Source organism: Phyllobates terribilis, unplaced genomic scaffold (genome assembly GCF_046119375.1).
Source record: "Phyllobates terribilis strain yellow unplaced genomic scaffold, ASM4611937v1 Scaffold_2__4_contigs__length_985480577, whole genome shotgun sequence".
NCBI classification, from domain to species: Eukaryota; Metazoa; Chordata; class Amphibia; order Anura; family Dendrobatidae; genus Phyllobates; species Phyllobates terribilis.
Genome location: NW_027362762.1, coordinates 299142975 through 299158003, shown reverse-complemented (window position 1 = coordinate 299158003; position 15029 = coordinate 299142975). Strand labels below are relative to the sequence as shown.

The window sequence follows — 15029 nt, the reverse complement described above, 5'->3', positions numbered from 1 at the left end:
CAGTACAGACCAAAAGTTTGGACACACCTTCTCATTTAAAGATTTTTCTGTATTTTCATGACTTTGAAAATTGTACATTCACACAGAAGGCATCAAAACTATGAATTAACACATGTGGAATTATATACGTAACAAAAAAGTGTGAAACAACTGAAAATATGTCTAATATTCTAGGTTCTTCAAAGTAGCCACCTTTTGCTTTGATGACTGCTTTGCACACTCTTGGCATTCTCTTGATGAGCTTCAAGAGGTAGTAACCGGAAATGGTCTTCCAACAATCTTGAAGGAGTTCCCAGAAATGCTTAGCACTTGTTAGCCCTTTTGCCTTCACTCTGCGGTCCAGCTCACCCCAAACCATCTCGATTGGGTTCAGGTCTGGTGACTGTGGAGGCCAGGTCATCTGGTGTAGCCCCCCATCACTCTCCTTCTTGGTCATATAGCCCTTACACAGCCTGGAGGTGTGTTTGGGGTCATTGTCCTGTTGAAAAATAAATGATGGTCCAACTAAACGCAAACCGGATGGAATAGCATGCCGCTGCAAAAAGCTGTGGTAGCCATGCTGGTTCATTATGCCTTCAATTTTGAATAAATCCCCAACAGTATCACCAGAAAAGCACCCCCACACCATCACACCTCCTCCTCCATGCTTCACGGTGGGAACCTGGCATATAGAGTCCATCCATTCACCTTTTCTGCGTCGCACAAAGACACGGTGGTTGGAACCAAAGATCTCAAATTTGGACTCATCAGACCAAAGCACATATTTCCACTGGTCTAATGTCCATTCCTTGTGTTCTTTAGCCCAAACAAGTCTCTTCTGCTTGTTGCCTGTCCATAGCAGTGGTTTCCTAGCAGCTATTTTACCATGAAGCCTGCTGTACAAAGTCTCCTCTTAACAGTTGTTGTAGAGATGTGTCTGCTGCTAGAACTCTGTGTGGCATTGACCTGGTCTCTAATCTGAGCTGCTGTTAACCTGTGATTTCTGAGGCTGGTGACTCGGATAAACTTATCCTCAGAAGCAGAGGTGACTCTTGGTCTTCCTTTCCTGGGGCGGTCCTCATGTGAGCCAGTTTCTTTGTAGCACTTGATGGTTTTTGCAACTGCACTTGGGGACACTTTCAAAGTTTGCCCAATTTGTCAGACTGACTGACCTTCATTTCTTAAAGTAATGATGGCCACTCGTTTTTCTTTACTTAGCTGCTTTTTTCTTGCCATAATACAAATTCTAATAGTCTATTCAGTAGGACTATCAGCTGTGTATCCACTTAACTTCTGCACAACACAACTGATGGTCCCAACCCCATTTATAAGGCAAGAAATCACACTTATTAAACCTGACAGGGCACACCTGTGAAGTGAAAACCATTTCCGGTGACTATCTCTTGACGCTCATCAAGAGAATGCCAAGAGTGTGCAAAGCAGTCATCAAAGCAAAAGGTGGCTACTTTGAAGAACCTAGAATATAAGACATATTTTCAGTTGTTTCACACTTTTTTGTTAAGTATATAATACCACATTTGTTAATTCATAGTTTTGATGTCTTCAGTGTGAATGTACAATTTTCAAAGTCATGAAAATACAGAAAAATCTTTAAATGAGAAGGTGTGTCCAAACTTTTGGTCTGTACTGTATATATATATATACTACAGCTATTTTGATACAAAATGTAAAAAGTTATGGTTCTCAAAATGTATTGATGGAAAACAAAGACAATTGCTGTTTCCGAAAAGGTCCAAAATAACCACTTTAGAAGTTGTGTTCTGGAATTTTGATGTGGGACAATTCCCTTAAGGCCATGGCCCCACTATCAGTATTTGGTCAGTATTCAGTCAGTATTTTTTCTCAGGAGTGGGAGCCAAAAGCAGGAGTGGGTGATAAATGCAGAATTGGTGACTTGTTTCTATTATACCTTTTCTCTGATTGTTCCTCACCTGGTTTTGGCTCCCACTCCTGAGAAAAAATACTGACTGAATACTGACCAAATACTGATAGTCGGGCCGTGGCCTAAGGGCACAGTCAGACAGCTATATAAATCGGCCCCACCTCAGACCGCAATACTCGGACTGGCCGGCAGCTCTCCCGATCCCAGCGAGACAGCTGTATAGAAATATATGATGCGGTCACGCTTGGGTTGGTAGAACCACCAGCCAGTCTGTGCGCTGTGGTCATATCTCAGTCCAATTTATAGGCCATCTGACTGCACCTTAATACAGTTCTATTTCATAAACTGCTTCTAAGTCATTCACAAAATGCATCTCTGATAAAAGCCAACAAATTCATCTTAATGAACGCCACAAAAGTGGCATAAATTTTAACCGAGACGTACTCCAGTCTCAGACTGGAATACATTGATTGCAGTGATGCATGGCAGCTAAAACATCAAGACTGACGTTCAAAATGCCAGCCTTGATAAATCCTGGGCCAAATTTTAATATGGTACAGACAGTGTGGGGATTTACTATGAACTTACTAACCTTCCTTCTGTGACATCTACCACTGATGGAAAGCTGGGACACTCCTATACACATTAGGTGATTGGCCAGTTCCAATCAACAGGTTCAAACAACATTCATCTAATGTTACTTTCCCTTTTTGAGACCCTTGATAATTGCCTCTTAAGGAGATTAACCTAACAAACCCTCTTAAAGTGGGTTTTCCATACACAGGGTAAACTTTCGGCAAGCAGTGCATAATATAAACATTGACTGATAGGCTTAGGCTATGCTAGCTGGTTTGAGAGGTTGTTACGTGACCACAAGTATGCAATTTGTGTAATTGCGGTCACGTACCGACTCATCTGCTTCTCTCAATGAATGAAAAGCTAGTCAGTGTTCTATTCAGAGAATCAAATGAGAAGCTAGTCGAAATATGACCATGATTAATCCACTCACATACTTGTGGTCAAGTAACAACTGCTCAAACCGCCTACCAGACCCGAATCTGAATCCTAGTGGTGTGTATATTCCACACTCTTAATATTCCACAAGCTCCACTTCCTGCCCAAAAGACATACAGTTTTAAACCTCTAAACCGCAACCAATGTGCTCCTCAGTATTGATCGACTGCATGTGGCTCCTTAGCTATTGTCAGATGCACTTACCGTATTTTACAGACCATAAGACACACCCTCAATTTTGGGGTGGAAAATAGGAAAAAAAATATTTTTTATAAGGTGGGGGTCCATCTTATAGTCTGAATAGGTACGATATCTTACCTGGGGTGGGTGGAGCGAGGGCCACAGGAGGCAGGGTACCTCAAGAAGCTGGCGGAAGTGGAGGAATGCTGCGGACCCTGGATGCAAGAAGCTGGTGCTCCAGCAGCGGGGAGTTGCGGTGGTGGTGGAGCAGGATGGCAGGGCCCTCTGTTCCCTCCCTCAGAAACCCGACGGCTGCAGTAGAAGAATTGAGATGCTGTGGGGTCTGTACCTGGCCGGGGCCTGTTCCGGGACCTGTGCCTGGCTGGGGCCTGTGGCTGAGGCTGGGGCTGGTGCCGGATTGTGAGGTGCGTCAGGCAGTCAGGCAGAGCGGTGTGCGTGGGTTTCCGGTGGCTTTTCCCATCTTCCTAAAGCTATATGATGCAAAACTTGGCACTCAAGGTAAATTTTCAAAAATGTAATTAGCCAGTGAATTAAGAGTGTTTTAACAGCAACGTTTCGGTCATATAGACCTTCATCAGTGCACTCTACAATCATAAAATCAAAAGAAAACAAATAAATAAAAATATAAAAAATTACATTACAGTCATGCAAATTTTTGATTCCGCAAAAATATATTTATGAGTTTGAAATACATAAAATAAACATAAATTTGATTCATGGAGGTCAAAGTAACAAAGCTGTAGTAAGCTCCCATATTAATACTTTTCATGGCAAAAGAAAAAAGAGGGACAAAAAGAAAAAGGGAGATACAGTAGATATAGGAGAAGGAGGAGCATACCTGTATGGCTGCATGGTGAGATGGATAGATGTGGGACTCAGTGCCTCACAAAAAAGAAGTAATTCTGCAAGATAAGGTGATTCCTGGTTAAGTATCCACGGTGTTATAGACAGCCCCAGAGAAGTGAGAGGTAAACACCTACCAGAGAGTAGGACTTCCGGGTGTTCCCCACTGACGGCACCACAGGGGTGTTTTCTTTTCATTTTATTATTGTAGAGTGTACTGATGAATGTCTATATGACCGAAACGTTGCTGTTAAAACGCTCTTAATTCACTGGCTAATTCAATTTTTGAAAATTTACCTTGAGTGCCTTTGCATTATATATCTACTGGCGTTGGACCCTGCTCGAGCACCACATATAGGAAGTGAAGTGATTTATTACTTTATCTTCCTAAAGCTGTGATCTACAGGAAAATGGTCGCTGGAGCTCCCGGTTTGCGCATGCGCCGGCTCGGGCGGCTATTTTCCTGTAGATCATGGCCTCAGGAAGATGGCCGCCGCGCACACCAGAAAGCCGCGCAGGCCGCTCTGCTTCATCGCCCGACGCGCTTCACAGCCCCGGCCCCAGCCAGGCCCAGGCCCCAGCCGCTCTGCCTCACTGCTTCACCGTCGACAGCATCTCACCTCTTCTTCTCCTGCTGCTGCCGCCGCCACTACCGACCGCCATTGCGTTCCTGAATGAGGGAGGGCACGGAGGCCCTGCGATCCCGCTCCACCACCACCGCAACTATCTGGTAAAGTAAAGTTCGGACCATAAGATGCTCCCCCCATTTTTCTCCCAAATTTGGGGGGAAAAAAGTGCGTCTTATGGTCCGAAAAATATGGTACTTTCATGCACTGACTGCACCAGGGATGTCATTGCATAGCAGAACTGTGTTACTGGCTGCTGACACTAGGGTAGAACAATATCATTGATGCTTGATTTCAGGTTGTGGTACCAAAGACTACTGTGAGCATTGTAGAACTGGACGTCACCGTACTTCCACAAGTGATTTATTCAGTTAGCTGTATGTATAAACCCTATACTAATGTGCTATTAGCGTAAAGTGCATTAAATTTTGCATTTCATAAGTGTCCATAGGTTACATGGACTCTGCATCTCGTTCACATTCTGATTTTTTTTTTTGTTTTAAAAACACAGCATATTCTAGCTGTGGCCTAGCCTTTTTTTGGAACCACACGGAACAGTCAAAACTCAGCTGACCACTTCACCGGTATTGTCCATGGCCAGAGAAGAGCTCCTATATTTATAACAAAAAAGCAGCACACAACTGATTAAATATCACCCAGCTGCCACCATAGTAATGTTGGCAGATTTACTTATTTACAGTAGTCACGACCCCTATCATTGATGTATGCACTGTAGTATGATAATCACGTAGTTTAGTCAGCTTAGTATCAATGACCATAAAAAAAGAGGAAAAAAAGGAATAAGGTCAATTCTCAGGGCACCTTAGAGAACAAACAGGAAGCGTTTAAGTAGTGTTTTTAATTAGCGCAGATATTATTTCCTGAGCTGCTCTCTATTTCTTCTTTTTTTTTTAATTGCTGACAGGTGTGTTTGTGTTTCATGACTGTGTTTTCAGCCAATAAAATCCTGGAAATGTTAAGTGGCACGTCAAATATCTTTACCGGGCCTGTAAATAAGCTAATTGTATAAAAAGCATGATAGAAAAGTGAATTAATTGCAGCATGACCATTTATGATGGTATGTAAGGCATTTAGCGCACTCTCGAATAACCAAGATACCATGCACATTTGGTCATACGGTTTTGTTTCAGGGCAGTATTATAATGTTCGGGCTATCCTTACAGGCTGATGGCTTCATCCAAAAATAATAAGCAACTCATATTATAAAATACAGATAACATCATTTGTGAAATGTTGTCCATAATGATCTAAAAAGCAAAAAGCGGACCAAAGAATATCTAGATTTTGCGATACTGCCATATTATAAATGACAGGGATAAGTAGATCGGCTAATTGTAAATGTAATATTTATTCAATATCCTGAATGGTTCCTTCATCAAACAGGATCACTTTTTTGAACAAGACCACTGCGGATAGCGTATAGTTAGTTATAGTTAGTGATGGTTACTAGTGGCATGCTATTATGTTCACCTTGTGTATCCTGTCTGCGCAAGTCTTTAGTCATTATCATTACTCTGGACATTTCCAGTGACCTTTTTTTGTCTCTTCTTGCTCTGTTAGGCTTTAAAGAAAGCTGTTTTTTTATATACTTCCTGGTATTTGGCTTTGACAAAACATTTGTGGTACAGTCATATGCGCATTACATGCGTTTGGATGTGTACTAAAAGCACGTGTGCGTTTTTTACCTGCGGATTTTCCACATCTAATGCAAGTCTTAGGTCACGGCCCCACTATCAGTATTCAGTATTTTTTTTCAGGAGTGGGAGCCAAAACCAGGTGAGGAACAATCAGAGAAAAGGTAGAATAGAAACAAGTCACCAATTCTGCATTTATCACCCACTCCTGGTTTTGGCTCCCACTCCTGAGAATAAATACTGATCGAATACTGACCAAATACTGATAGTGGGGCCGTGGCCTTAGGTGAAATTCTGCACATAAAGCTCAGCATACCCACAAGAGAAAATGACGTTGTGGATTTGAAACACGCACCGCAGGTCAGGTTACAGTGCGTAAAAAAAAAAAGCACAGGGGGCATAAGATCTCTATAAATCCCATCCACTGTGCTGGGACTGTAAGACGCTGCGTTTTTGAGAAAGCAAAAATACACAACGTCAAAAATGCACCAAATGCTCATCGTGGATGCAGTGTCTAACGCCACGTGAATACATTCAGTATTCAGTCAGTATTTTACCTCAGTATTTTTAAGCCAAAACCAGGAGTGGGTGATGAATACAGAAGTGGTGACGTGTTTCTATTAGACTTTTCCTCTGACTGTACACTTCTGGTTTTGGCTTACAAATACTGAGGTAAAAAACGCATCAAATACTCATCATGGGCACACAGTCCAAGGCCATGTGCACATGTTCAGTATTTGATGATTTTTTTACCTCAGTATTTGTAAACCAAAACCAGAAGTAGGTGATAATGCAGAAGTGCTGACGTGTTTCTATTATACTTTTCCTCTGATTGTTCCTCTCCTGATTTTGGCTTACAAATACTGAAGTAAAAAATTCACCAAGTACTCAGCGTGGGCACGTGGCCATAAGAGTAATTTTTGGTTTCTGCTATGTGCATTAGTAGCCCAAATATGATGAGACTCCTGAATTTTCAGAGGGCTCCACAGGGAGCAGATGGCACATCTTGGTCTTCACACTCCTGTGGCGTGCCGGATGTGTCTCTGTGCTATACTACTGTAGGGCTGGTAAGTCATGCCACCAGCACTTCCGGGCACTGAAGACAAGGGGTAAAATGGTGGATTCTCTAGCACTCGAGTTTCCAGGTAATTAATTTTTTTATTTTATTGTTATTTATTTTCTGCAATGTGCTTTTGAAGAATACAGGTCTATACTCCTCCTTGCTTTTGGATTTTGTCACCACTCCAGATTTTTTTTTTCTTGCTAAAATGAATACAAGGTGTCCATTAGAAATGAAATTGTTTCCCAAACCGTTGGCAAAGTATAAAATATTAGGATTCTAGAATAGTTCGAATATATTAATTACTGTGTATTATCATTGCTTCAATATATATTTTATTACATTTAAAGTTCAGAATTTTTGTACAGAAAATTAAAACATCTCTTGTGTGTTGTATTCATCCGCAGTCATTACTGCGTGGGTTTATCAGCAAATAGTACATTATATGCTCCTGCTTATATCTGTAGATCTTTTGTAAGATAAGAAGTAGTTTGTTAGGCAGGATGATGTAATAGTCACCTAGTGTGACAGCTGAATGGATAATGACACAGTCGTAATAGCAGGAAAAATAGGACATTTTTATCAAAAAATAATTACCAATGTACAATCACAAGATAATGTGGTAAATTTCTATCTTTGATAATGTCATCAAATAACTTGTAATATCCCTGTTGTGACACATTAATAAGGGCTGTGCGGTGATTACACATCTACACGTCTACATATATAGCATTACTTGGAATGGAAGATTGCAACGTAAAAACAAGCGCAGGTGTGACCTGCATCGAGTCTGTTTTACTTGGCGATCACATTGTTTTATTGTTGTATTAATAGTCAAAAGTATGCAAGAAAATCAGACTGCTGATGCCTCAAAGTGATCTTAAAACCTCTTTTATGTAGAAATTCTGTGTATTCATTGGTTACTCCAACCTTACCCTGCGGATACACAATACATTATACAGTCTATTCATTTTACAGCTTTTTAGGTAATTTTACTAACTAAACACCTTTTCACTCATTAATACCAACAATCCGTTCACTACATAAAGCGTTCTTCTCCATTGATATTTTTGTCCCTGAGAGTATATCTAGGATTTTTTTTTATTTCTATTGCAGTTCATTTACTACATTGCACAATGCACAAACACTAGTCACCAGTATAGCAGCCTCCTGCTTATTGGAGCCTTGACGCTATCCTTTTTTTTCGCCTTTGTCATAGTTGATATGGAGATATCACAAGTCAACCTATGGCATTACTTACTAACTCTGCAGAACGCCCAGACTACATCGCTTAGATTTTTCACCTTGACAGAATTTTATCATGGTTGCTCCTGTTCCTGGGCTGCGTTCTCCTGCCGCCTCTCTCCAACCGTGTATCTTTCCATGGTACTCCTTCCTTTTGTTGTAGTTAGGGGGTTAGAAATTAATTTAACATTTCTAAAAAAAAAACAAAAAACAGCCACCCCCTTTTTTTAGCTTTCTCCTCACTCTTTCTTGACAGACAAACATGTCCTCCCTCTTTTTCGGTGTTGACCTTTAATGCCAAGATGATTTTAGTGAAGAATATTAAAAAAAATCTGCTTTTGGGCGCCTGCCTCCTCCTCTCCACGCTCTCGCCTTTCTCTTTCCACCACTCATTTCAATGAAAAGCCTTTCATCTAAAGACTGTGTTACACATTTTAACACCTTTTTTTTAACTAATTCTTTTTTTATTGAAGTGAAGAGTTTTTTTTCTGCTACTACACCAGACATCCTTTTTTTTTTTATTCTTTCTCATTTTTATTTATGCAAAGCATAAAACCTGGAAGCTGATGCACAACTGAAAGATGGGCTTACTTGTTTTCTTTTGTGCTACAATCCCTTGCTTTGCTTTTGTCCTAAGTATGGGTACTTGTTTGACTGGCATGGCTTATTGGAGAATAACAAGCGTAACTCGGCCTCTTTTGTCATGGGACAATTCTCCCACAAATCCTGAACAGTGGGCATTCTTCCTCACACACTATTGGGTGTGCTCTGGAATTGAAAGAAGTGCTGAGGGCTGCTACTTCATCCCCTCCCCAATCTCTTTGTTTTCTTTTTTTTCTCCCCTCGCCCCCCTCCCCAACACCTCCTCACTTTGCTTGGCCGGAAACATTTAATTGTCCCTTTTTTTTTTTTTTGCAGAGAAAAGAAAATATATTAATTGAAAGTTGCCTCCGAGCTCACCTTTTAAGTTTTCTCACTAAGTAAATATTATGTGACAGGAAAGCAGGAGTTAAATCACTTGTAAGGTATAACGATTTTGGTGGAAAAGGCTAATGTAACATTTTAGATGTTCCCTCCTGTAAAGCCCTCTTGTATTTCCAGGTGGTATGATAATGTATGTTGTACAGGCTTAAAAACAGCAGGGAGGAGCCCATTTTGTTCTTTCTGAGGCCTTCTACAATGAAACAAAACTGTAAAGCATCAAAACAACATGTGCTACATTTATCGTTTAGTTTTTTTTGTTTCTTTTTGAGTTTTTTTTTTAGGTTTATGTGCAAGATGGCAAAATCCACAGATTTAAAGCAAATGTCTCTTTTTGCATTTTGCACTAATATTAGTTCTATGTCACATGCTTATTTTATGTGACATTTTTCAGTACATATTAATTTGATATATGTTTCAATGAATACAGTGTTTTATATATTAATATATAGAAGTGTTTGGTTTATTTAACATATATTATTTAAGGGGATGGACATACTTTACATACCTTAAAGATGTGATATTTAGATGTAGTGAAGGAGGGGAGGGTTCAAGTGATTGTGGTGGGTGCGGGGGGGGGGGGACAGGGGGCTGTGAGTGGAAGCTAAAAGGGGAAGAACTAACACCTCTAATCCAGCTTCTGGTAAATAGGCTGCCAGCTTTTAGAATGAGTTTCCTTTCTATTAGTCAGAATATTATGCTAAGCCTTAAGCATTAGTTTTTTATGTTGCCATAGCAGCCCTGTTCCTGCAGGGTTGTGACCTGTGATGATTACAGTACAAAGCTTATAGGGTCTTGAAACCCCCTTTGAAGATGAAAAGTCTTTGATGGTTTATATTTATGCAAATCTCTTAGATATGATTTACCCAACTGAGATTGAATAGAGAGATGATTAAAATTCCCAGTTCCTTTGATATCCATCAATGACAGAATATTTCTGTAAAAAAATGAATTGGACAAACCTGTCATTTCGGCTTGTGTTTCTTTTCCCACTTAGTATTTAAATAGCATTATCTTACCTGTGAAATATTTTATTATCTTCCCAAAGTTGTGAAACGCATGTAGCTGGCATATACCCTGTTTACTTGTTTTCTTATTAGACTTTGTTTCTGACAAAGCCAAAGTGGCACTAAGGCAGTTTAATGTTCTTAGATGATATCGCTTAGAATTTGGACTAACCCCTTCTTTACAGCTTAAGGCTTCCTCTGACATCTGTCCTCTTCAAAGTCTGTAACTTCTTTCATAAGCCCTTTATAGGTATGTAAAAAGATCAAATGGGAGAAAGTACAACTACTTTGTTAAATATGATAGACTGGGTCACTGTCTCTGTGTCACGGATGAGCAAGCGGAACACACTGAACTACAGGGATATGCATTCTGCACCATCATTCATGTTTTCTATTAGTTTGCTACTTTGCATTTAAGCTTGTCCATAACCTTAGAGTATATATGCATGTGACATAAGTATTTCGTAAGCATTTAAATAAAAAAAAGCCTGTAGCATAACTATGCTTATTGAATCTTTCAACACTTCTTTAAGTTTGTACATTTACGGTAGTTATTTTCATATATATTCCTAATTCATATGTTTCCCGAATCTTGAGATAATTGACTGATTATATTGCTTTATTTATGGATTTGTTTTTATTTTAGTTTGCAGAAAAATTCCTACACCACTTGAAAAGCAGGAAATTAGCTCAGCCAATGTACTTGGTAACATTTGTGGAAACTGCAATGGGTCTCCTTAACTTTAAGGTAGGAAAAATATATGCAATTGTGAATTTTCTTCCTACTTACCCATGTTTCAAAAAGACACCCAATGCAAGAAGATATGTTGAACTTTTACTGTATTAACTTTCCTATATTTTGACTTTTAAGGCTATGTTCAAAAGTCTAGAAAACATAGACAAATGCGCTTATACATGTGTGTGAGTATATATATATATATACTCCAGTGACTACCTCTTGAAGCTCATCAAGAGAATGCCAAGAGTGTGCAAAGCAGTCATCAAAGCAAAAGGTGGCTACTTTGAAGAACCTAGACGATAAGACATATTTTCAGTTGTTTCACACTTTTTTGTTAAGTATATAATTCTACATGTGTTAATTCATAGTTTTGATGCCTTCAGTGTGAATGTACAATTTTCATAGTCATGAAGATAGAGAAAAATCTTTAAATGAGGTGTGTCCAAACCTTTGGTCTGTACTGTACAACCTGCACCCCATGTTCCCCCATATACAGCCTGCACCCCCTACATTCAGCCTGCATCCCATGTACCCCCATGTACAGCCTGCACCACATATTCCCCCGACATACAGCCTGCACCCCATGTACCACCCATATGCAGCCTGCTCATCCATATACAGTCTGCACCCCCATATAGAGCCTGCACCCCCCCACACATACAGCCTGCACGCCATGTACCCCCATATGCAGCCTGCATGCCATGTACCCCCATATACAGCCTGCACCCCCCATATAAAGCCTGCACGCAGATATGCAGACTCCACATCCCCTTGTAGACACTGCACCCCCATATACAGACTACACCCCCATTTACAACCTGCACCCCATGTACCCCCATATACAACCTGCACCCCATGTACCCCCCATATATAACCTGCACCCCTATATACAACCTTCACCCCTACACATACAGCCTGCACCCCATGTACTCCCTATATATAGCCTGCACCCCCCACATTCATCCTGCACATCATGTACCCCCATATACAGCCTGCACACCATGTACTCATATATAACCTGCACCCCTATATACAACCTTCACCACCCAAATTCATCCTGCACCTCCTGTACCCCCATATATAGCCTGCTCCCCCAAATACAGACTGCACATCCCCATATACTGCCTGTACACCCCATATACAGGCTGCACCCTCCCATATACCTTCTGCACCCCCCATAAAAAGCCTGCACACCCCCATATACAGCTTGCACACCCCTTTTGGTCTGTACTGTGTATATATGACCCATTGTAGAAGATGTAAATCTTGTAGATTGTGAGCCCTCGCGGGCAGGGACCTCGCTCCTCCTGTACCAATCTCTGTCACATTGTGTTCAAGATTATTGTAATTGTTCTTGTATGTATACCCCTTTTTCACATGTAAAGTGCCATGGAATAAATGGCGCTATAATAATAAATAATAATGTATACACCTAATGTTTGGGTAACATAGAAACCAGTGAAAAACTACCTGTCCTGATGGTTGTAGTAGTAAAAACGAAAATAAGGTATCTGCGCTGGTCTAGGTGAATAAAGATGAGCTGTGACCAAAATAATTTAAAATATAAATATTTATTGGTTAATAGTTAAAAAGGTATGAAACATTAAAACTGATATTTTTTCAGGTATGATCAATGGGGGTAGCTGGCCTCCTAAGAGCAATATAAGAGCACAGTAGAGGATAAAAATTGATTGGTGATAATCTTGCTTGGAGTAGGCTCCAGGGAATGACAGAGATAATGGCTTGAATTAAATGATGGGAACCTAGGAGGGAAGGAGAGGGAAAGGGTTAATGTAGGCCTGTAATTCTGGGAGTAAAGTAGCCTAATTAAAATGAGGAGAGAAAAAAAAAATATATATAATTACCTAGTTGGGGTATAGATGTGGACGTGGCATTTAGTAAAACTCCGAAGAGACGGTCTGGATTACAGATCTGTCGGGACACAATGGTGTTTAGGGAAAAGGACCCAAAAAGTAGCAGACAGACTCCCAGTGTTGGGAAAGATACCTTAGTTGAAAGGTGTAGGAGGTAGCTGGAAAGTATGGGTTCTGCGTAGGTAACGTAGCTGTTTGATGTCCTACCTAGTAGGACCAGATATAAATAATAATGATTAGGTATAGGTATAAATATATCTCAGGAGATATAGATAAATATGAGTGCCTGAGGATAATCAGGTTATATGAGACCAACCTGTGTTAAGGCTGGTAAGATATGGAGTGATTCCAATTTATGTTTTAAGAACAAAGTCCATCATAACAGGCATCGATGAATAAAAGAAAAGCTTTACTGTGGCGGGCACAGTTTGTGCTGGTGTACCTGGTGTAGCGGAGGAGGCTGCTGCTGTTGCAGGCACGTTGATTCTTGAGTCTCCCTTTGTTGGAGGTGCTGATAGGTCGTTCGGTACTGACCTGATGATGAAAACTGTGAAGCTGGATTCTGTAGCACTGCACTCGGAGTCCCGGTCGGAGGCTCCGGTAGCAGCGAAAGTACAGAGGTGCCTATTTCCTGCTTGCGGAGGGTGGCGGGGTGTCCGGTCACGTGGTAGGTGACGTCAGATCCCGCGATCTCTCGCGATAGAGCGGGTATGGGTAGCACTGAGGACCTTTCCTACGCGTTTCGGATTTGCACGGAATCCTTCGTCAGGGATGGTCCTCCAGTGCTGAGAGGTTCCTTGGTTGTAGTAGTAGCATAAGCCAGGATCATGCTTGGTGATGCCAAGCATCTGTTGGGCATTTCTTAATCATGTAGTGTCCAGATTCTTGTAAACAAACTCTCTCCAGCCCATCCCATCTGCCCTCGAATGACCTCTGTATTGGTCCTCTGGATGTCACTTTTGATTTCAAATCGGTGATCAGCAGGTGGGCCAAGAGCTAAACTCTTTGGGAATCCAGACACAATAAATATAACTCAAACAAAATGGCCAATTTCAACCATAGCAAGTAATCATCAGCTGATTTGCTTCAATTTTACTGACGACCAAGCCATGAACGTTCATAATCGTTAAAACACTGATTGGGTGTGCTTGATTTTTTTGGCCATGATCAGGCAGAAAAAAATGCAATATTAGTCAATGTAGTCTGTGATGTGTTTTGGGGCATTGCCGGACAATCATTCATTCATCCTCGACAACCCACTTTCAACTAACGTATGAAATACCACTGCCACCCTCCATTACTGTCCCCTCTTTTGAGGTGCACTGTGTGCGCATCTACTCCAACCTCCAACTGGCTGTCATTTACTGCCCCCCAGGGCCAGCCACCACTTAATTCGACCACTTCACCACCTGGCTACTTCACTTCCTTTCTGCTGACATCCCCACTATAATCAGAGGCAACTTCAACATCCCCATTGACACTTCCCACTCATCTGTCTCCAAGCTTCTATCCCTCACTTCCTCCTTCAGCCTTGCTCAATGGTCTTCTGGCCCACTCACAAAGATGGCCACACGCTGGACCTCATCCTCACCTGCCTCTGTTCCTTTTCTAACCTTTCTAACTCTCCTCTCCCTCTGTCTGACCACAACCTACTTACATTCTCTTCTCTCTCCTCTCCAGGTGCACAATCCCCACTCCACAAACTTGCACACCCTCGCAGAAATCTCAAACACCTTGACCTACACTCACTCTCTGAATCCCTTCTCCCTCTTACAGACTTAAGTTCCTTACACTATGCAGATGTTGCTGCTTCCTTATTTAACACCACAACCGCTGCAGCTCTCGAATTGGTCGCCCCCCTTACACATACCAAAGCTCGCAACCTGATAAAAGAACTGAGAT

General features: G+C 41.1%; 1 protein-coding gene across 2 annotated transcripts in view; it reads left to right on the top strand.

Moving 5' to 3' along the window:
- CLYBL (citramalyl-CoA lyase) overlaps positions 1 to 15029 on the top strand; it is a 460951-nt gene that overhangs the window by 366099 nt on the left and 79823 nt on the right. For both annotated transcript variants that reach the window (XM_073670402.1, XM_073670408.1), the window contains exon 4: positions 11161 to 11262. In XM_073670402.1, coding sequence (XP_073526503.1) covers positions 11161 to 11262 — 102 coding nt within the window. The remainder of the gene's footprint in view (positions 1 to 11160; positions 11263 to 15029) is intronic.